This window comes from Sphaeramia orbicularis, chromosome 7 (genome assembly GCF_902148855.1).
Source record: "Sphaeramia orbicularis chromosome 7, fSphaOr1.1, whole genome shotgun sequence".
In the NCBI taxonomy this organism is placed as follows: Eukaryota; Metazoa; Chordata; class Actinopteri; order Kurtiformes; family Apogonidae; genus Sphaeramia; species Sphaeramia orbicularis.
Window position 1 is genome coordinate 40,847,974 of NC_043963.1, and position 23,147 is coordinate 40,871,120.

The window sequence follows — 23,147 nt, forward strand, 5'->3', positions numbered from 1 at the left end:
CTACCAACTATCCCTTAAAACAATGTAAATAACATGAACAAACTGAAATTCTTAAGAAATCTAAGTGCAATTTCAACAATATTATGTCTCAGTTTATAATTTACACATGTAAATTACAACTTACAGATCACTCAAACACACAAAACATTTAATAAAGAGGCAGAATATTGGTAAACTTACACTTCAGATATTTCAAATTTTTCATATTTGTTCAGGTTATTCGTGTTTTTTTTGTGAAATGATTGTTTGTTTCAGTGTAAATACAGTAAAATGACATAAAAATGTTTACCTTGAGAAGAGAAACATTTGGAGTTGTAAGTATTTATAGGTTATTATGATAGTATTTTACTGATCCAACCCACTTGAGATTGAATTGGTTTGTATGTGGAACCTAAACTAAAATGATTAACATCTTCAATGCAATTTTTACATTTCACAAATTAATCCCAAGGGCCAGACTGGACCCTTTGGCGGGCTGGATTTGGCCCCCGGGCCGTATGTTTGACACCTGTGTTCTAAGACATTTAACCAAACTAAACATAGTTTAAGTGAACAACATAAAGTGGGAAAAGGTTAAGACCGCAGCAGCCAAGACGCACAGCATGTTAGAGAAAAGACCGCATTGTCTTCATGAAATAAATGAACAGAATAATTCAAACACACTGGCGGTCCAAATTATTATTCATTATTGGTCATGGTTTCATAGTTCACAGAACATTGCTTAGACGATAGTTTTTCTAGATCACAATCAGTTTAGTAATCCTACTCTGAGTTGTCTTCTTCCTTTAGTCTTGGCCTTGCACTAGTGATGCGCGGGTCAGGTTTTTTTTTTGTTTGTTTTTTCAACCTGCTTTTGTGGAATTATTTGACCTGCCCCGCAAATAAAGTGGCATGTTTTTGATCCGCACCAACCCAGCCTAGGTCCGCTGATCCTTGCATCAGTACCTTGCGCTCCATGTTTTCATGTAGAAAGATGAGAGTATCAACATGCACTGAATGAAGGCTTGCACACTGTTGGGTGATGGAAGGGAGAGAGAGAATAACACACGACTAGTCGATTCCTCCATAGGTACATCAACTTGTGCAACAGACGTTGCGGCATCAACAAACTGGCTGTTCTGTTAATGCTTTAGTTTTTACTAATGCTTAAGTTTGTACTGTACATCAACAAGAGATTTGGGATGTTGAACATGAACTGTGAACTGGAACACACTGAACAAGTGTTTGAATTTTGGTCCAGTAGATTTGTTTTGGAGATGTTTTGTTACAAAATCAGTCCAGCTGCCTTTTGACACCTGGTTGGAGTCCAAAAAGCAGTTACATGGTCAAAACTCAGTAAAAACAGAATAAAAAAACAATATAAATAAATAAAGGAAAATCACCACAACACTGTAAACAACAGTAAAAACAAAAAACACCAGAAAAACGGTGAAAAAAAAAAAAAAAAGCCAAAACCATCTATTTTTACAATGAGTTGGTCTCAATCACTGCTCTGTTTTACCTCCATTACACAGACTGGCAGGGGTTGCACTGAGCATGCTCAGATGTGTATGGAAAGAACAAGGTCTTTTCTATCAGCACGTTTTGAAATTTTTCCTATTGAGCAAATGGTTGATTTTTTTATGAATATTTAAAATAAATCATACATTCAGAACGCTCACCACAGACACGTCAGGGGTTAAAGGGTTAATTGTGTTACATTAAATCAGATATAGTATTAGGCATTCTGTTTCTTTCAGGATGTTCCGTTTAATAAAATGAAGTAAATTTTGTCCTGGGCACAGAACATACAACAGCACATACATAAAAACAAGACAATCAGACACAGCAGATCTCTGATCTTAACCACGCTGAATAATTCCATGGAGCTGCATAGTATTGAACAGGTTAAAAAATGAATAATAGAATCTGGATAAAGATCATGATCTGGACCATCTTTAAGAATATCATATGTAAACACGCAGCAAGCAGTAAATCTCAAAAACCACAATTTATTCGGTTAATGAACTACTGCCCCAGTTTCTTTTAACTTTAAACCACCTCGGTGCCAAAAATCTCTGGTTATCTGGACAAAAGGCTACGTGTTCTAGAAATTTTTAGACCAACGGTGCCTCTGGACTACTCCACTTAGGCTGCTTACCAGAGGGGGGGTCACGTAATTTAAATTAACTCACTAGTTACGTTTCGGATGGACGTACCAAACCAGGAGAAAGGAAGAACTCACCAAAAAAAAGAAGGTTTGAGGTTTTAAAAAGTTAAAACAATAGCCTGATTTATTGCTTCAGGCAAAAATAGGAAAAAGTTACATTAAGAATCTAGCATCAAACACACATTCGTCGCAGAGAGAAAAAGAAAAAGCCCATCAAAAAAGAGTTTCCTTTATTACCTTTTTATAGTCTTTAGTGACTCTTGGAGACTCCCATTATTCAATGACATCATTCGTCGTACGCTTATTATTGGTTAATGATAGTTACTAGGCAGAACATGTCAGTCACTCCATAAGCTAATTCTAAGAAAAGCACCTTCTTTTGCATGTGCACAGCTCTTGCTTAACACCTGCACTATTAGGCTAGCATTTCTTGACCACAAAAATCCCCTTAGTTCATAATCTGTTTCTTCTGCTCGACTCTCTTTACCACAACTACTTTCTAAAGCTATAAAATTAGATCTTTCTCATTGCAGTTGACCTTTTCTCCAACTTCAGCACAGGCAGGTGTGAGTTCAGCAAAACCACACACACACGAACCAAAATATAACTCAGAATGTAACTTAAGACTTGCAAAAATAAAAAAGACTCTTCAAGCAAAACAACTTGTAATGTAAAGATTAAGCAAACAACTTATAACATTACATTTCCTCTTCTCCATTTTGGTTCATGATGTATAATGCATGATGCTACATGATCCGACATTTTAGTGCAAGATTTAAAGTTACACATTCAACTTCCATTTAACGTAAGATACATCTTACACATATACATATATCTGATGTAAAAACTTTCAGTCAAAATGTGCTGTAGATTTTGAGGTACAGATAAAAACAGACAGAAAACAGATAGACACTGGAACCTTTTTTTTTTTTAGGCTTTTTAAAATACTTTTCTAACTCCTGTAATCTGTGTTTTCCCACGGCGCCATCTCCTCTCACATGCTTTCAGGAGGGATTTGTTTTTACCTTCACTTCCATTTTCTGTGGTCTTTCATAGAGAGATCAATCCGATTGCATCTAATTGACGTAAACCGATACATCTGTGTGTTTCTTCTCAACAAATTCCATTAAAAGCCAAAAATATCACAGTATAGATCCTAACATGTTTTTTTTTTTTTTTTCGACGCTCATAAAAGCTTGTTTCTCCGCTGAAGCACAAAAACCCATCCAAGCATTAGAAATATAAAAGTGACACTATAGTATATCCCATATTTACCGCCCTGATAAACTAGACATGTACAAAGCCAGGAATATGTGGAATTTATACGCGTTCTGTAGGAACTATCGAGCTGAAATGTCCAATTCACAACAAACCTGTTTTCAACATTTCTTCAATAATCAACAGGTATTTAGCTCAGGATTTTTGCTATTTCTCCTTTTTTTTTCTTTCTTCCCCGCTTCTCTGACTCTAGCCCTTCCCACTCAGTTCCACTCTTTGTCTCGCTATTGCTATCGATCTCGCTGCTGCCCTGCCCACTCCAGTTGACCCTCTTCCACTTTATTCTCTCACTCCTCCGCACTCTTCTCTCTTTCCTGTATTACTTTTGCACAGTTTTTTTTCTGTGTCATTGTCTCATTTTCTTTTTCTGCTTCTCTCATCTTTTTTCTGTTTATATCCTTCTCTTGGTACTAGTCCCTCTCATCCATCCATTACTCTTTTCCCCCTTCCCTCATGCATTATGCTTTAATCCTGACCTTACCATTATTCAGTTTTAGCACCTTTCTTTGCTTTATGGACATGATTTTAATGTACATAATAATTCATGACACGGCACCTCCACCTCTGAAACAACGTGTTTTACTCGACAATAAGAGTGAGATGAGGGTTTCATCAAGAGGAAACTGCTCAATTACCATCAAAAGAACATGTTTTGGTCAATCTGCCGTTTATGTCAGAGCAAAAGTGGAACTAACACCCTATAGACATTAGAGCAGTGTTTTTCAACCTTAGGGTCGGGACCCCACGTGGGGTTGCCTGAATTCAAATGGGATCACCTGAAATTTCTAGTAATTGATTAAAGAAAAAAAAGAAGACTATTAAAAAATATGTTGTAATGATTCCATATATATGTCATTATAATTAAAACACCACACACTTTTCCTCATAAAAATGTAAAAAAAAAAGTGCATTATATATATTATATAGCCTAAATGTTGTCTAAAAATAATGTTTGTTTGCAACATAGTATAACAAACTATTACATGATCAAAAACAAATTAATTTTAGCAAAAAAATGTCTCAGTTTTCAGTGTCTGGGGTCGCCATTAATTTGTGATGTTAAAGTGGGGTCACGAGCCAAAAAAGGTTGGGAACCATTGCATTAGAGACTCTTCCAGCCAGACCATATTTAAAAAGAAACTGAAAATATGGTGAAAGCAAACCTATCCTGGCCTCTTGATGTTATAATTTTTAAAGAAATTTTGCTTTTGTTAATGAATTTTTTGATATATGTTGATATGTTCCATTTTAGAACATGCTGTGTTATGAATTATCTCTCTTGTGTCATGTAATGTTCATTTTAATGTGTTTTTTTCTGCTCAGGAACCACAGATGCAAATTAGCTTATAGCTAATTACACCAAGCTAAGCTAAGCTAAACTAAAGTTGCAAGTTGGAACAAAATATAAAGGTGAACAAAAAGCAAAAAGAAATTACAAATTTAAACAAAACACACCAAAATATTGAAGGTAATAAGTTAAACCAGTGTTTCTCAACCTTTTTGAACAAAGGCCCGCTAATGGCATCATGAGCCTCCTGCTACCCCCCCATCCCCGAAAAAATTGGGACGGGTGGGGGGGGGGCGGATTGCGGTATTCTAAAAGTAATGTGATGAACCTGTATGGCCCCTTCACCTCATCATTTCCCACCTCCTGCCCCCGAAAACAAATTTGCAACCAGGAGGTCACCTGGAATTCAAATGGGGTTGCCTGAAATTTGTAGTAATTGATTAAAAAAAACAAAACAAAACGTACTAATAAAAAATATATGGTGAGTTGAGAGCGACAATCGTAATACATGAAAGACATGACAAACTGTGAAGCTGAAACTGAAGCACTGTGGTTCTGTTTATCTGTCAAATGTTCATTGTGGTCGGTTTCAGATGCTGCAGCTCTTTCATAACTCATAGTTTGAGTTCTTGTTTGTTCAGTATTAATTGTCAGCCTTGTAAATCCAAGCTGGACTGACTGTTGCTTCCCTGATCCAGCCCTACAGCTCGACTCGTAGCTTGAGGTCTTCAGGACAGTACCTGCTGATGGTTCCACGGACCTGTTTTAGCACACGCGGTGACAGGTCTTTTAAAGCTGTGGCACCACGTCTATGGAATGACCTGCCTCTACACCTACGGTCCATGGACTCTGTAGAGAGCTTTAAGAAACACCTCAAAACCCTCCTGTTCAAAAAGGCTTTTTAGTCTCCCACCTGACCCAGGACCACCACAGACTGATTACACTCTATGTATTCATCATAACGTACTCCATGTGTCATCCCCCCCCCCAGTCTCTCTATATCTCTATCGCTCTCTCTTTTCTCCTCCTTTACTCTCTCTCTCTCTCTTTAACCCCAACTGGTCAAGGCAGACAGCCATCCTTCAGGAGTCTGGGTCTGCTCGAGGTTTCTGCCCGTTAAAGGGAAGTTTTTCCTCGCCACTGTCACCAATCACAAGTGTTTGCCCCTGAAGGATTCTGCTGGGTCTCTGTAAACTTAATTTGATTCTGATTTGAATTGATAAAGCACTTTGTGACTCTGTCTGTGAAAAGTGCTCTATAAATAAAATTTACTTTACTTTACTTTACTTACTGTACATATCCTGACCAAGGAAAATAAAATTCTCACTTTGTGCAGTAATCTACACCTGGCTTTTCTGTCTCCGTCCATAATAATATACATTATATAGACTAAATGTCGTCTAAAATGAATGTTTATTTGCAACATAGTATAGCAAACTATTACATGATCAAAAGCAAATTAATTTTAGTTTCAGTTTTGAATGTCGGGGGGGGGGGCAGTTTGACGTATTATTATATGTTGGAGCTTGCATCTTTACATGGGGGTACCGCCCCCGTTGAGAAACATTGTAGGCCTAATAGTCCAACCATTTGCATTTCAACATGAGGTGGAATCTGCTGCATCTCCTTTTTACTAATAGCCAGTGAGTCTGTGATTTTTACCTCCGCCAAGGAAGTTAGGATTTTGCCGCCGTTGGTTTGTCTATTTGTCTGTCTGTCTGTCCGTGTGCAAGATAACTCAAAAAGTTATGGACGGATTTGGATGAAAATTTCAGGAAATGTTGATACTGGCACAAGGAACAAATGATTAAATTTTGGTGGTGATCAGGGGTGGGGGGGCCACGGGGGCCCACTGATCTGCCTTGGCAGAGGTCTGTGCTCTCCGAGTGCTTCCAGTTTGTGATTTGTTTTTTTCCCTTCTTTCCTGTACCCCCCCGCCAATTGAGAACCACTGACTTAAACGAAAAAAAAAAAAAAAAAAAAATTAAGACCCTGGTGCTAGAAGTACTGAAGTCACATTTTTGGACAATTCAAGTTGAGCACATAAACATGTTGTACTTGTTTAGCTCAGTCCACCCTATAAATATTTTCAACAGACTATTTTTGTGACTTGTTGTATTTTGTCATCTACTCACATTCTGCCCACATCACTTTTTTTTTTCTACAATTTTATATTTTTTTATTTTTTCACATGCGCAGATGTAAAATAATGTAATAAATCAGATTAACTGGGGTATTGGGGATAAATCTAGGTTTATTCATGTGATTTCTGATAATCAGATAACTGCCATTGTGTGATAAAGCATATGACATTATGACGTTAACATGATCACTTGAATAATCTGATCACTCCAGAAACAGGATAATAATGGTGTTATTATTGTGCTGTACACAGGTTCACTGTTGATCCCTGCCCTGGGCCTCGGCCTCTCCTGTGTTTTTCCACCATTCACATCTTTACCGCTGCCTCTGTTCTCCCTCCACTTTGCCTTTGCCTTTGTATTCGTTATTTACAAGGTTAAGTTATGACTTTTGGAAGTAAACAACCTAGTGGAGCACCCTGCTGCTGTGTTCTGCTTTCAGTCCAAAATAAAATGCAGTCCCTGGTCTGTTCGCTTGCTACACATCAACACAAATGCCAGGGAAAGTTTATGACAGCGGCAGGGGATTTAAATGCAATGAAAATAAATGACAAAAGGAATGCAAAAGAAAAAGAAAACAATGTCACGGAGAAAATATGCATTTCCACACTCGGTTATCCTTTGCTATATTCAAGTCATGCAACACTATAGATGCAGACACATGTTTATGGTTCTCTGGAGGGTTGTACTCACAGAATATGTTCAAAGATATGTAAACAGTGTGGACACAGGCAAAACCTTGATAAAAAGTCCCTTTTTCTCCACCTGTAGAGTCACATATTTCATAAGCGTCCTATGTTAATGTCTGCTGTGTGCTTCTATTATCATCTATTACACTGGAAAATCTGGACAAAGTTGCAGATCAGTGCTAGAGGGAATAATCTGTTGACATCGGTCAGAGGACAGGTTTACACATTGACTTTTTCAGTGAGTCATTCTAATACAGGGTTTCACCACCTTATTTAAACCACGCCCCACGAATGGTATCATGAGCCTACTGGTGCCCCCCGTGTCTGAAAAAATGTGTGTGTGTATGTGTGTGTGTGTGTGGTGGGGGGGCGGGGGGGATACAGTGTGCTGGATGATGTGTAACCCCCCCCCTTCACGAACCTCAATCCATGAGCAGGGGGTTATATAGTTCTGTAGATAAAGCTGTGAGAAAGTACAAGTGAGCTCGCCTCTATGAAGCGATGGATAAAAGAAATATCAGAGTGCATTGGACTGGAAAGACGGACTTATATAACGAAAGGAAAACTGGAGGAATTTGTACAATTATGGGAACCTTATATGAACATTATGGTATCTGGAAAATAGGGACATGTCATCCAAAGTATTACTGTTTTTTTTTTTTTTTTATCATGACTGCTAAATATATATATATATTTACACATATGTAAAAAATTGTTGTTTTTTTTTAACATATATGTAAATTTTTTTTTTTTTTACATATATGTAGGCGACACAGTGGTGCAGTGGTTAGCACTCGTGCCTCACAGCAAGAAGGTCCTAGGTTTGATTCCAACACCAGTTTATGGGGTGGGACCTTTCTGTGTGGAGTTTGCATGTTCTCCCCATGTCTGCGTGGGTTCTCTCCGGGTACTCCAGCTTCCTGCCATCATCCAAAGACATGCACTGATAGGTTAATTGGTTAATCTAAATTGCCCATAGGTGTGAATGTGATTGTGATTGTATGTCTTTGTATGTCAGCCCTGCGATGAACTGGCGACTCGTCCAGGGTGTACCCTGCCTTCGCCCCTATGTAGCTGGGATAGGCTCCAAGTGACCCTAGTGAGGATAAAGTGGGTTCAGAAAATGAATGAATGAATTACATATATGTACACATGTTCATAAGAATATGTGTATATATATATATATATATATATATATATATATATATATATATATATATGTATATATATATATATATATATATATATATATATATATATATATATATATTTTACATGGTGTGAATGGATGTGTGTATGAGTGTTTGGGTTGTTTTTATTTATGTTCTTTATGTATATTATTTTTTACTTTGTTTACCTTTCATTATAAAACTTAAATACCAGTAAAAATATTTGGGGGGGGTGGGATTGAGCTCCTCTGACCTTATCATTGACTGCCTGCTGCCCCCTGAAAACAAATTTGTGACCGTAGGGTGGGGTGGGGAAACGATATGCCAGATGATATGCAACACCCACCCACACACACACACACACACACTCACGGACCTCAATCTGTAAGCGGGGGGAGAGTATGTGCCGAGTGATTTATAATGTTGTCATGTACAACAGTAGCACACACGACAATGTCACTTATGTCCCCCCCATGTGCTCACGCCCCCCAGTTGAGAACTACTGTTGTAATGGAAATACTGTGTCTGCAATGCACTGATGCCAAATGAGCAGGGAAATGCAGTTTACTGCCAGATTATTTTCAGCTTCATACACAAGACACACAAATAATGATTTACTGTCACTCAAAAAGTGTTGTTTACAACAAAGTTCTGTTTATAGTGTGAAAGTGATTGTCATGGTACAAGCTGGTACTGTGTTGTATTGAGTAGTGCACCAGCATCCACAGTAACTATTCTAACATTCTACAAAGGTGAAGTCCTACACATCCAAATTATGTCCCATGGGTTCTTACTCTGGAAAAAATAAGCAGCAATTTCTTGTTTTTGTTTTGTCTTTTTGTCTGAACTATGTCTTCATTTACACAAATGTTTGCCAGTTTACAAGTTAAGCAAGTTGCAGTTGTTATAAAACTGTTGAAGAGTCAGTTTGTGTAAATGCAGCGTGATATCATGACTCGCGTAAATGTACACGCCACTTTTAATTAGTGTACTATCTGTACACATTATAAGCTTTCCACATGTATGTTAACACCGCGTCCAATACCACGCACTGAGGGTTAGGGGTTCGGGTTATGTGAACTTGGAACTTGACACATGATCAAATGGCGTTGAATAACAACTGAACTGGTGTGACATACACCGCAATGTCATGAGATCAGTCTTGTAAATGAGTAAATGAAAAGGCTACACATCTGAGAAACAGTACAAGTAATGTCATTGAAACAGTCACACTGCATGAAAAGTGGGGTTTTCGTCAGACAACGTCACTGTAAATTGCTTTGGAACGTCAAATTAACACCTATTAGTGGGAATTTACAGTCAGCACAAAAAATTCGCTCCAACTGCCTGGAATTGCTCAGGTCAGTTCAGAGCTGTTTGAAGATGTCGCTGCAGCTTCAACATGACCAGAATGGTAGTGATTTTCCCGTCTTTTAACCCTTTAACCCCTGAGACATTATTTCTGCTATGAATTGTCGTCTGTTTCAGTGTCACAAAAGCTGCTGTGAGTATGTGTTTGTGTTCCTTTTGTTCAGTGGTTTTATTTTACTGTGTGTTTTAGGGTCAAAACAGGGTGGAATAACAGAAAAAGACAGAGAAAGGAATTGAAGTTTGACAGGTTTTTACTAAATAAGGCACACAGAATGTACATCAGGAAGAGATTTAGGATGTTGAACGTCAACTGTGAACTGGAACACACTGAACAACAACAAGTATTTGAGTTTTGTCCCAGTAGTTTTTGTTTTGTGGCTCTTTTTTTTCTGAACCAGTCGAAGTTGCTTTTTGGCACCTGGTTGAACTCCAAAAAGCAGTTGTATGGTCAAAACTCAGTAAAAAACACAGTGAAAAAAAAAAAAAAAAAAAAAAAGGAAAATCACAACAACACTGGAAACAACAGTAAAAACAAAAAACGGCACGGAAAAAAGTGTAAAAAACAAACAAAAAAAGCCTAAACCAACTATTTTTATTGTGAGTCAGTCTCACTCACTGCTCTGTGATTTGCCCCCATTATACAGGTGGTAGAGGGTGCACTGAGCATGCCCAGAAGTCTATGGAAAGCACAAGGTCTATTCTATCAGCACATTTTGAAATTTTTCCTATTGAGCAAACAGTTGAATTTTTCGGAATATTTAAAATAATCAAAAATAAAAAACGCTCACCACAGACACATCAGGGGTTAAAGGGTTAATACTTTTCCATTGGATTCTTGAAAGTAAACTATGCCAAAGTCATGGTGGTTTTGTTGCCAGTAATATGTATCACGAGATGAAAGATAGTCCACTGAGCCCAGATGTGGCTTCAGATCTTCATGACAGTGACATTGACACATAATGTTGGATTATTATATGTGTAAATAATGACATAATTAACCCTTTCATGCACAGTGGTCACTACAGTGGACAGTTATTCTCCAGCTGTTCTCTTATATATTCATGGATTTTGTTGTTTTAGTTCCATATCAGCCAGCACAGTGGAAGCTAATGCATCATCCCATACACTGACATTCATACCATTACTGTAACTTTACTGTTCTTTTATCTAAATCAATTGCTAATTGTTATTAGACTGTAATTAACATTTTATTTTATTTTTTTTTTCATATTATGAGTGACTAATAACTAGTATTATAGTAAGTTCAAATGTGAGAAAACATCAGATTAGCAGTATTAACCTCTTGAGACCCAGGAGAGTGAAAATTTTAGCTTATTTCCATTAAACAATTGTCTTGATTGGAAACTGCATAATGCAACTTTTTTTTTTTCCAGATACATTTTTTTAAAATTATTTTTGTTTATTTATTTATTTTAATGGAATGTCCTTTACAATGGACAGCATTTTTGAAGTAAAACTGTCACACTTTTGTCCCCTACAGAGGACAAAAATGCATTGCTGGGTCTCAGGAGGTTAAAAATACTTTTATTTCATAGTTTTCACACAGTATGTCAGTAAATGCATGTTTCTGAGCTTCAAAAATTAAACGCATGGTGTTCAGCTGAGTGGACATTTTTGTAACTTAATGAAAAATAGGTTCATTAAAAAAAATCACATTGTTTTTCTCTCCATGTCTAAAGAGGAATAAAAACACTCAGGAAAAAAATCTTGATTAAGGTTCCGATAATTCATGCATGAAAGGGTTAAAATTGGGTCAACAAACAAAAATCTTATTTCTCCCAACATTGATGGCCATTAATATTTTATCCAAACAAGTCCCATGGTGCACAGCAAAGGGGAAGGACTTTCACTCTTAGTATATTAACTCTATAACACCAAACGTATCATATTTGGTGCATGAGTTTTGAAGCCCTCTACATGATCAGTGTGACTTTTTTTTTCTTGAAAAACCTGATGTATACAATTAGATACATGCAATACACAGATAATCCACCAAGGGGGAGGAATTTGTTCACCAGAGGCCTTTCCAGTGACACTACAAGATTGTCATTAATGAGGAAGGAGCTAGAACTTTGCCAATTTTGAAAAGAAATTACCAATTTGTTAGGCATGTTTGTGTTATATTATGTTTTTGTTTGTTCAGAAATAATAATATTTGAGCATTGAGACCCGATGTATCAAATATGATACAAAACTGAAACTCATACATGGAAATTGATATTTGAAAAAAAAAAAAAAAAGAAGTTTGGGTTGTTCAGAAGGACCAACAAAGGCTCCAGTTTCAAAGAACTGGAATTTTCTGTCAATGATTTAATGGTTCAGGCTTTAAAGGGTTAAGATATCATCTAGCCAGTTTATGGAATAGGAGATAGTTGCGTGTGCTCATATCTGCTAACGTGGCTTTTGTAAATCTAGGTCTCACAGGTCTAGCTCATGTCTGGTGGTTACTAACAAGACAACATGTTTATTTTGTATGAATCCTATTATTATTCATGATGTATGTTAATAATTAATCACACATTTACATCTACACTAATGGCATTTGACCAACCAATTCATTTATTCATTCTTTCCTATGCTTAATATGCTTAACCCATACTTCCATGTACAGCAGCAGTTCCACACCAGTTCCACACCAGTAGAGGTGAAAGAGATGTTTTTACTGTCATTCTAGAATAGAATAGACGGTCACAGGAACGATGAAAATTCCTTTAGCAGCTCTGTTCTGTGTAGCAGCAGGAAAAAAATTGTGCAAAAAAGAACTTGATAAAATATCCCACAAAATACTGAATAATATAAGCAATGTATGAAAGCTAGCAGATAAAATATTAAATATACATATACTATTCTACAAACAGAATGAACCATTTTGAGTGGGTAGGATGGGGATAATGGGTTATTCCCCAGATGACCATTAAAACCACATATATTATGACCAGAGTATAGATACAGATGAACTTCATAAGTGCCCAAGTGGAAATTCATTATGCATATTATATTATATATATTCATTATAAATGTTTTATATTATATTGGTTTGTGTTTTGAAAGTTATGTCATATTTCTAGTGTTGTTTATTATCAAAACTAGGGTTTTACAGAAAAAAAAAAAGAAAAAAAAGAATGTCATATTTTCAGGTGGGGGTGAGAGAATAGAGTTTGCTGAGACAGTTGTTGTTGAGGTGAACTCATAGGTCCACTGTTGGAGTTAAGTGTCATGTGTATTTTTATTTCCTACCTGCCTTTCTTTTGCATTGGTGTGTTGCATATTGCTGCTGTGTACTGTTAAATTTCCAAATGGATGGATCAGTAATAAAAATCTTATCTCATCATCTCATCTCATGTTATCTTACCTTATCTTATCTTGTATATCGTAATTATTCTTTTACCTGTTTATTTCTTTGTATTGTATGGATTGTCTGTTTTATCTTGTTCTACAGTGTCCTTGGGTGTCTTGAAAGGCGCTCATAAATAAAATGTATTATTATTATTATTATTATTATTATTATTATTATTATTATTATTATTATTATTATTATTATTATTATCATCTTATCCTAGAGCCTAGCTGTAGTTTGTTTCCTTTCATTTTACTTTAAATTCTTTTGTTACTGTTTTTGTAAATAGTTTTACTGCACCCCTGTCACTTTGAATCTGGACTGTTTTTATCTCCAATATCAGCTCAAATAAACTTCAGTGGAGAACTGAAATGTGGATAAAGCCTATACTTAGAAACCTTTTTAGCATCAATATTAAATGTAAAAGATATTGTAATGGATTGATTTTTTTTTTTTTTTTTTTTCATCTGTATTTTTAAAGATACTCATATTTATTACGGCTTCTTTCCATGCTTTGGTGACTTCCCTAAACTGTAAAGGATTAGGGGAAGTATGACTATAAGTATGACATGTGACTTTTTTTTTTCTCCAGTTTTTTTTTTTTTTTTTTTTTTTTAATTGAATTCTTATATTGTAATACTCATAACTGTACAATTGAATGCACATCAAATATAACAACATAGTTATGTACTCCCACTCTTAACAGAGTCCCAACTCTGATGATCCTCATCTTAACAAAAATATATAAACACACACCTAAAATAAATACATAAAACAAAATTAATTAAAATAAATACTACTACTACTACTACTATTACTACTACTACTAATAATAATAATAAAAAATATATATCCTTAGTTAGAATGAGAAATTGTTTGTGTCCATCTTTTTAATATGTGATAAGACAGGCTGTCACATTGCATAGAATTTTGCTGCATTGCCTCTTGTCATATATCTTACTTTCTCTAACGTCAGATAGTTCATAAGGTCTTTTAACCAGAGGTTGAATTTCAGTGGATTTCTGTCTTTCCATTTAAGTAGAATGAGCTGATGAATTATTAAAGTTTTGAAGGCAATGATGTTCTTAAAATTCTTCATTCTGAGGCATGTATTCTGTGAAATCACTCCAAATATCGCAGTGAGTACATGACATTCTTTTGGGGTTTCAAAGATCTCTGAAAAGAAAAGAAATATTGGTTGCCAGACATTGCTCAGTTTACTGCAAAGGTAAAACGTGTGTGAAAGATTTCCTGGTTCCAGCTGTCACATTTAGAGTCAGTAGTCAGCTTTAGTTTGGCTGGTTTTGCTTTAGACCAGTGCAGTCGATGTTTGAACTGCATTACTGAGTGTTTTAGACAGATTGATAATGGGTGAATTTTGACTAAGGATTCGACATGTGACTCTTTTGTAGAGGTAAGATCAGGCCTAAAAAATCCAGCCCGACCCGACCCAGGCCCGCGGGTATTAAAGCCTGACCCAGCCCGAGCCCGACCAATTAACTTGATTTGCAGGCCCGAGCCCGAAGCAAACCCGAAATTTCATATTTTATTTGTGAGGACTCGGGAGGAGGAGGGGTGATTTATGATAACAAATTAAAGCCTGTCTTTTGTAACGAAATCTAAGTTAAACAAGACTGTATAAACATTTACATCTTTTATATTTCTGTGTCTGCAGAGGTTACATTAACCGACAATTTTCCATCATTGACGGATTTTTTTAAGAGTTGACGGGAAAAATTTAAGGCCGTCCGTCATTTTGACGGGTTGAAAATTGGGCCATAAACCACAGCAGCAGTACGTCCTTAAGAATCTAGCATGGCACTTTAAGAGAGAGAGAGAGGCAGAGAGACAAAGAAGAACAATGAAAAAAAAAAAAAGTCAGCGAGAGAGAAGCCCGGCCCGACCCGACCCGAACGTAATGATTGACATTTTAGGACTCGGGCTTGGGCTTAAGATCTTACCTCTACTCTTTTGAGGTACAATTGTAATATCATACAATTTTGTCACCTGTTTTAAAATGTAGAGTTACAACCAAACTATAAGTTTTCCTTGAGTTATATCTTGCGTCTTGAGGGTTAGGCTGTGTGATTACTTTTTTGTTTTATCTGTCTAGAAACTCTACATTTTGCATCATTTATGACCAACAGTATTAAAACAGTGTTGACAACATCTACATGCCATAGGTCTGTCAGCCTGCCCCCAGGCAGCTGTGGCTACAAATGTAGTTTACCACCACCAGAGGGGGAATGTGAGAGCGAATGAATAATGGGTCAATAATGTGAAGTGCTTTGGGTGTCTAGAAACGTGCAATATAAATCCAATCCATTATTATTATCATTATTATTAGGTCCAGTTTATTTATATATCACATTTAAAAAGTGCTGTATAAAGCTGCAGATACAAATATAAGAAATAATAATGTAAAGTCTTCATCTAAAAATGCTTCATTTAAAGGGGCGTTTTAGCAACTCAGATGTTTTTATTAGAGCACATTGTCATACAGTTCCACGTTTACTGCACACATATTGTGTGCACGATTTTTACATCCATCCAGATAAATGTGCAGTTAGGTTATAATGCAATCTTATTGTTTTCTTTGAACATGTAACAATAAATGAAGAACAGATATAAACATGACTTACAAAACACAAATAAGTAAAAAAAAAACAAAAAAAAAACCTTAAAATAAAAACGAGGATAAATAAAAATAAAAATAAATATCCCTCCCTCCCACCCCCCTCTACCCACCCAAACCCTTCCGTGTATTCTCTATTTTATTAGAGTAAAGGTGAAAAGTTAATTTCTGCAAAGTGGTGAGAGATATTGAATGAGAGGTGACCAAGTTTTTTCAAAGAATGTGAGTTTATCCATAAGAGTATATCTAAATCTTCCTAAGCGGAGCGTGTTAGTGAGGTCACTAAGCCATATCTTGGTGGAGGGTATTTCTTTCTTTTTCCAATGCATGAGAAGTAACTTCTTCACAATGATAAGATTATAAGAAAGGAAATATTGCGTTGCATTGCATTGAAATTGTTTAGTTTTTTAACATCATCTGAAATTCCCAAAATAATAATAATAATGGATGGTTTAGGCTCTAACTGTATGCGAAATATTTTAGCTATTAAACTGAAGATATTAACCCTTTCATGCATGAATTATGAGAACGTTAATCGAGATTTTTTCTTTATTCCTCTTTAGGCATTAAAAAAACCAATGCGATTAATTTTTTTTTTTTTTTTTTTTTGTGAAGCTATTTTTCATGGAGTTGCAAAAATGTCCACTAGGCTGGACACCATTTGTTTAATTTTTGAAGCAAAGAAACATGTATTTATTGATGTACTGTGTGAAAACTATGAAATAAAAACATTTAATGCTGCTAATTTGATGGCTTCTCACATTTTAACATACACTACAAACAAAAAGTTAAGGATATTTTAAATTTTTGGGTTATTTTTTCAGTTGGGATCAAGACTAGAAAAGTTTTGGATTTTTCATTATAGTTTAGTTTTATTTAGTTTAGACTTTTTTTTTTTTTAATCTAATTCAGTTAGTTTTAATTTGTTTTTAGAGCAGGTTGCTAGTTTTTATTAGTTTTTTGTTTCTTTTTTTTTTTTTTTTTAAATGCTTAGTTTTAGTTTAGTTTTTTCCAGATCTTTTATCTTTCTCATTGTTATAGTCAAATAAATCCCAGACAGGACTCTGCTTTCTTCCAACTTTAGTCTCCATGTTGCCAGGTAGAGTTAGGACGAGAAGACAACTCTGAACGACAAGTGATGAGAAGTGTCGGACCATGAAAGTACTGTATGGTGCAGCTAGCTAAAATTGCTCGAGTGAAATAAATCGATTTTAAATCAATCCAACATTGACAAAGACGAAAATGAAGGGAATTTTATCTATAATTTTTATACGTTTTAGTTAGTTTTGTAATCACACAATACAGTTTCAGTTAGTTTTCATTTTTTTCTTTTAATTATAGTTTTTATTTATTTCAGTTAACGAAAATGTTTTTTTCAATTCTAGTTTTTGTCATTTCGTTAGTTTTCGTTAACAATAATAACCTTGATTGGGATTCTTGCGCAACGCTTTTTACTTTTTTGTGTGTGAATTGAATTGAAAAACATTTTTTTATGACCAGACATAGTTTTATTTACAAATGGCAAAAATGGCAAAAAAAAAGAAATATTCTTGACTTTGTTTGTAATGTACTCTAATACTAGTCACTTCATCGAGGTAATATGCCAAAAAAAAAAAATTAAAAAATTGTTGTTAATTACAGTCTAATAACAATAACAAGGAACTGATTTACACTCGAACATGTTAGATCAGGTTTACCAAGAACAGCAAAGTTACAGTAATGTTATCAATTGCAGTGTATTGGATGGTGCATAAGCGTCCAATGTGTTGGCTGATGTAACAATAATAATAATAATAATAATAATAATAATAATAATAATAATAATAAACTTTATTTGTATAGCACCTTTCATACAGAAATTGTAGCCCAAAGTGCTTCACATTGATTGAAAAGATACAATATTAAAATACATTAAGATTTGATTATACATCAAGAAATAAAATGAAATTTGAGAGAAATACAATAAAATAAAAATAAATATAAAAACAGCGCACATTAAAATATTTGATTATGCATAGAATTTTTGAAGTGCAAGAAATAAGATGAAATTTGAGAGAAATACAATAAAATGAAAATAAAAATAAAAGCAGCGCACATTAAAATATTTGATTATGCATAGAATTTTTGAAGTGCGAGAAATAAGATGAAATTTGAAATACAATAAAATAAAAAATAAAAACAGAAATACAATAAAATAAAATAAAAATAAAAACCACACATTCCTGGTTCCTGAATTGTGACCCCATTTTTATCTCCTTTCAAAGGCTAATGAGAATAAAAATGTTTTTAATTTGGTTTTAAATATATTCAGTGAACTGGCTTCTCTAATGTCTTTTGGAATTGTATTCCATAACTTTGGTGCATAGTTAGTAAAGGCTGCGTCCCCCATTTTCTTTGTAATATTTCTGGGAGTCGCTAGTAACCCTGCGTTTGATGACCTCAGTGTTCTAGTTTGTACATAATTGATCAGTGAGTTTGCAATGTAACTTGGTCCGCTTCCATTTAGAGCTTTATACGTGAGGAGTAGTATCTTAAAATCTGAAATGAAACTAAAACAACAAAATCCATGAACATACAAGAGAACAGCTGTAGAATAACTGTCCACTGTAATGACCACTATGCATGAAAGGGTTAAACCAAATTAAAGGGACATTTTGAGGGCTTGATGACCCGTATCCCTCAAACGCCTTAAGAAATGAGACACCCTGTTCGATGCAGGGACAGCTGTAATGGACAGGTAGGGACCAGAGATGTTGTGGGGGTGGGGTGTCACAGAGTAGTAACTGCACATGCCTCTTCCAGGTGGTCGTCAGGGGAAAATGCCAGTGACAGCGTTGGAGTCATTTGACTTGGAGATGAAGAGCTGGACACGTTACCCTTGTATACCAAGCCGGAGGGCGTTTTCCTGTTGTGCCACAAATGATCGAAGCTTCTTTAGTCTGGGGGGGCTCCAGCAACCAGGGCCGCACAACTTCTACTCCAGACCTCACTTTGTTAACACCATGGAAGAGTATGATATCGACCAAGGTAAGACATTATCTCTTTATAATTGTGCAATTCACACCAACACTGGGAATGGAAGGGAATACATGTCCATTTTCATTACAAAAATCTGAAGTGTTTATTAACATTTAACCCCTAAAGACCCAGGTGTTATTTTTGTGTCCGTTCCCAAATGAATTTTTCTCTCTAATGAACCTTTCTTAAGTGATTTATCACCATTTATTATAATTTTATCGTCTGTATTTTGCAATTGTTTCAGTAAAAATCAGGTATTTTCCTGTATTGAATTCATTGATTCATTAAAGCCCACATTATAGTTGAGGCTTATTATATCAGAAATGGAGAAAACTGAAGAAAAAATGACTTTTTTAGCAAATATATCATTAACTGAACAGAAACCCAGTGTCTCCATCCACTGTCATTGATCCAACTCCATTGGTTTTACTAGTGAATCAATGCTGTAGAAGATGATGGTGTTTCCATGGTAACTACGGAGCCTCTGAACGTCCAAATGGGTCATATCTGATGACCATGAAAAGACAACAAACTGCATTTTCCACCAATTATTTGCATGGATTGATATGATTAATGGATGAATAGGTACTAAACAGTTTACATCAGATGGTTTTGGTCGAAGGTGGATGTTTGGGTCTTTATTAACCCTTTCGTGCATAGTGGTCACTCCAGTGGACAGTTATTCTACAGCTGTTCTCTTGTATGTTCATTGGTTTTGTTGTTTTAGTTCCATATCAGCCAACACAGTGGACGCTTATGCACCATCCCATAATACACTGACATTCAGACCATTACTGTACCTTTGCTGTTCTTGATAAACTTGATCTGCACTCACATGTTTGAGTGTAAATCACTTGTTATTGGTTAGACACAAAGGTTTTTTTGCATGTTATCTCCATGAAGTGAGTAATAACTAGCATTAGAATATGTTAAAATGGGAGAAAACATCAGATTTGCAGCATTAAAAATGTTTTATTTCATTGTTTTCATCTTACTTTCTTACGGAACAGTATTAGGGCCACTGGACTTTAATCTCAGAATTCTGATTTTAAACTCAGAATTCTGACTTTTTTTTCCTCAGAATTCTGACTTTAAACTCAGAATTCTGACTATTTCCTCAGAATTCTGACTTTTTTTCCTCAGAATTTTGACTTTAACTCAGAATTCTAACTTTAAACTCAGAATTCTGACTTTTTTTCCTCAGAATTCTGACTTTAAACTCAGAATTCTGACTTTTTTTCCTCAGAATTTTGACTTTAACTCAGAATTCTAACTTTAAAATCAGAATTCTGACTTTTTTTTCATAATAATAATTTAAAAATATACATATATTGGACCTTATTTAAATTTATTGTATTTTTTTCCAGTGGCTTTAATCCTCTTCTGTACTTTCTGATATTGGGTTTTAAACACACGTTTCTTCACTTCAACAATTAAATCCATGGACATTTTTGTAACTCCATGAAAAAAAAATCGATCGCGTTGTTTTTTTTTTCATGTCTAAGGAAGAATAAAAACACTCAAGAAATTTTTTTTACTAAGGTTCTCATAATTTATGCATGAAAGGGTTAATGTTTTTGTTGATATTTAACCCTTTCATGCATGAATTATGAGAACCTTAGTCAAGATTTTTTTCCTGAGTGTTTTTATTCCTCTTTAGACATGAAAAAACAATGCAATTGAATTGTTTTTTTTTTTTAAATAAACCTGTTTTTTGTGAAGGTAGATTTGTTTCTTTATTACTTTAACTTAAAAAAAAATAAATAAATAAATAAAAAAAATCATTAAATTAAATTCAAAGCACTGAGGGGCAGGATTAAATAAGTTTATACTTGTTCCTTCTCCTTTTCAGCCATGCAAAATTCAGACTTGTATGTGCTTGAAGATAGATTCTGTCTATTTAAATGTTTTATTTTGCTTTATTTTGTTTTGTTTTATTTTGTTTCTTTGCATGTACGAAATAAATCAATAAAAATAAATAAGTAAATAAATTTTTAAAAAAGTGTTTGAATGCAAAAAAAAAAAAAAAAAAAAACAATCCAAAAAATTGCATTTGAACACTTTTTTCTTTGATTGAAGTGATTTTTTTTTTTTTTTATTGATTTTTTTTTTTTTTGTAATGAAAATATTTTTTGGTTAGAACAATAAAGAAACAAATCTACCTTCATCATTTTTTTGTGGAATTCCAAAAATATCCACTCCGCTGGACACCATGTGTTTAATTTTTGAATATCAGAAAGTGATATATAAAATCAAAACATTTTTAATGCAGGAAATTTGATGTTTTCTCACATTTTATCATATGCGCAATTTTTACTAGCAATTGATTTACACTCAAACATGTCACTGCAGATCAGGTTTATCAAGAACAGCAAAGTTATAGTCATGGTATGAATGTCAGTGTATGGGATGGTGCAAAAGTGTCCACTGTGTTAACTCATAAAGAACTAAAACAACAAAACCCGTAAATATATTAGACAACAGATGTAGGATACCTGTCCACTGGAGTGACCAGTATGCATGAAAGGGTTAAAATAATCCATAACCATAGGGTTTTTATGGCCTAAATGTATGTGTATGCTTCTAGAAATTACTTTGTTAAACATTCTTCTGGTTCACAAACATTGCGATGGTACTTATCTGTGGTTTTATTCATTCTACTTTGGTTCTGTGGCTGCGGTTCATTGCTTTGTAAAGGACACATGTTGTCAAAACCTCAGTGGATATTTCTCTGGCATTACAGAGATATTGTGTTTCATGATGACTACTGACCACAATATGTCATAATCATCTATTGAGTCAACTCTGAAACTTGTTTTCCTGTTTGTATGAAGTCTGCCAAGTGTTACGGATTGTGCCAGCAGAGACCCCATCTTATTCATTGCACTGTTAATGGAGCGAGAGCATGATAATCTAACCTAAATAGAGGCAGATTATGCATTAGTGGAGTCAGATCGTATCAGCGCTGATGACGCTGATAGAGGAAGTCCTTTTCCGCACTGCAGTTGTGACCACTGAACTGACAGACTGGAGACGGTGAATCATAGCTTATTTGGATTTTTTTCTGCATGAAATATAAGCTAGAATCTTTTGCTTCTAGTTTATTCCTTTTTCAGTTTTGATGTTTATTAGAATTATTGTAGTAAGCGCAGTGACTGATGTACAAACCCAAATAAACTCATTCATTCATTCAAACATACATGAAAGCATACAGGGTGGGGAAGCAAAATTTACAATATTTTGAGGCAGGGATTGAAAGACAGTGTATGACCAATTAGTTTATTGAAAGTCATGAGAATTTATTTGCCACAAGAAAATTGACATAATAGAAAATGGTTTTATTCTATGTGTCCTCCTTCTTTCTCAATAACTGCCTTCACACGCTTCCTGAAACTTGCGCAAGTGTTCCTCAAATATTCGGGTGACAACTTCTCCCATTCTTCTGTAATAGTATCTTCCAGACTTTCTCGTAATAGTTTTGCTCATAGTCATTCTCTTCTTTCCATTATAAACAGTCTTTATGGACACTCCAACTATTTTTGAAATCTCCTTTGGTGTGACGAGTGCATTCAGCAAATCACACACTCTTTGACGTTTGCTTTCCTGATTACTCATATGGGCAAAAGTTTCTGAAAAGGTATGGATAATAGTGTTAGGTATGATTATGACATCAATATATGTTTGGTTTCAAAACAATTGACGTAGTGCCTGCTGAGAAAAAACAACTAAATGTTCATTGTAAATTTTGCTTCCCCACCCTGTAGATACATGTGTGTATGTGTGCAGTGACTTTACCTCAGATCAGTTGCTGCAAACATGTGACAGATCTTGAATAAAAGCCCAGCTCACATTTGAAACTTAAAGGTGGCATTTTGCCTGAACTGTGAAGGATTAGAATCAAAAAAAAAAAAAAGAGTGACTCATTAGATTGAGAACGAAATGATTTTGGCTTTGATTTGCTTTAATTAGCCCACATTATTATTTTGTACTTTTATGCCATCATCACAGCATCTGCTCTAAATTTCATTTTTTACACAACAGTGTATCTCAA

At 35.0% G+C, this 23,147-nt stretch overlaps 1 protein-coding gene across 2 annotated transcripts in view; it reads left to right on the forward strand.

The window, feature by feature from the left end:
* The window catches only part of klhdc8b (kelch domain containing 8B), a 536,176-nt gene that overhangs the window by 389,660 nt on the left and 123,369 nt on the right, over positions 1-23,147 (forward strand). For both annotated transcript variants that reach the window (XM_030139050.1, XM_030139051.1), the window contains one exon: positions 18,881-19,105. In XM_030139050.1, the coding sequence (XP_029994910.1) occupies positions 18,881-19,105 (225 nt within the window). The remainder of the gene's footprint in view (positions 1-18,880; positions 19,106-23,147) is intronic.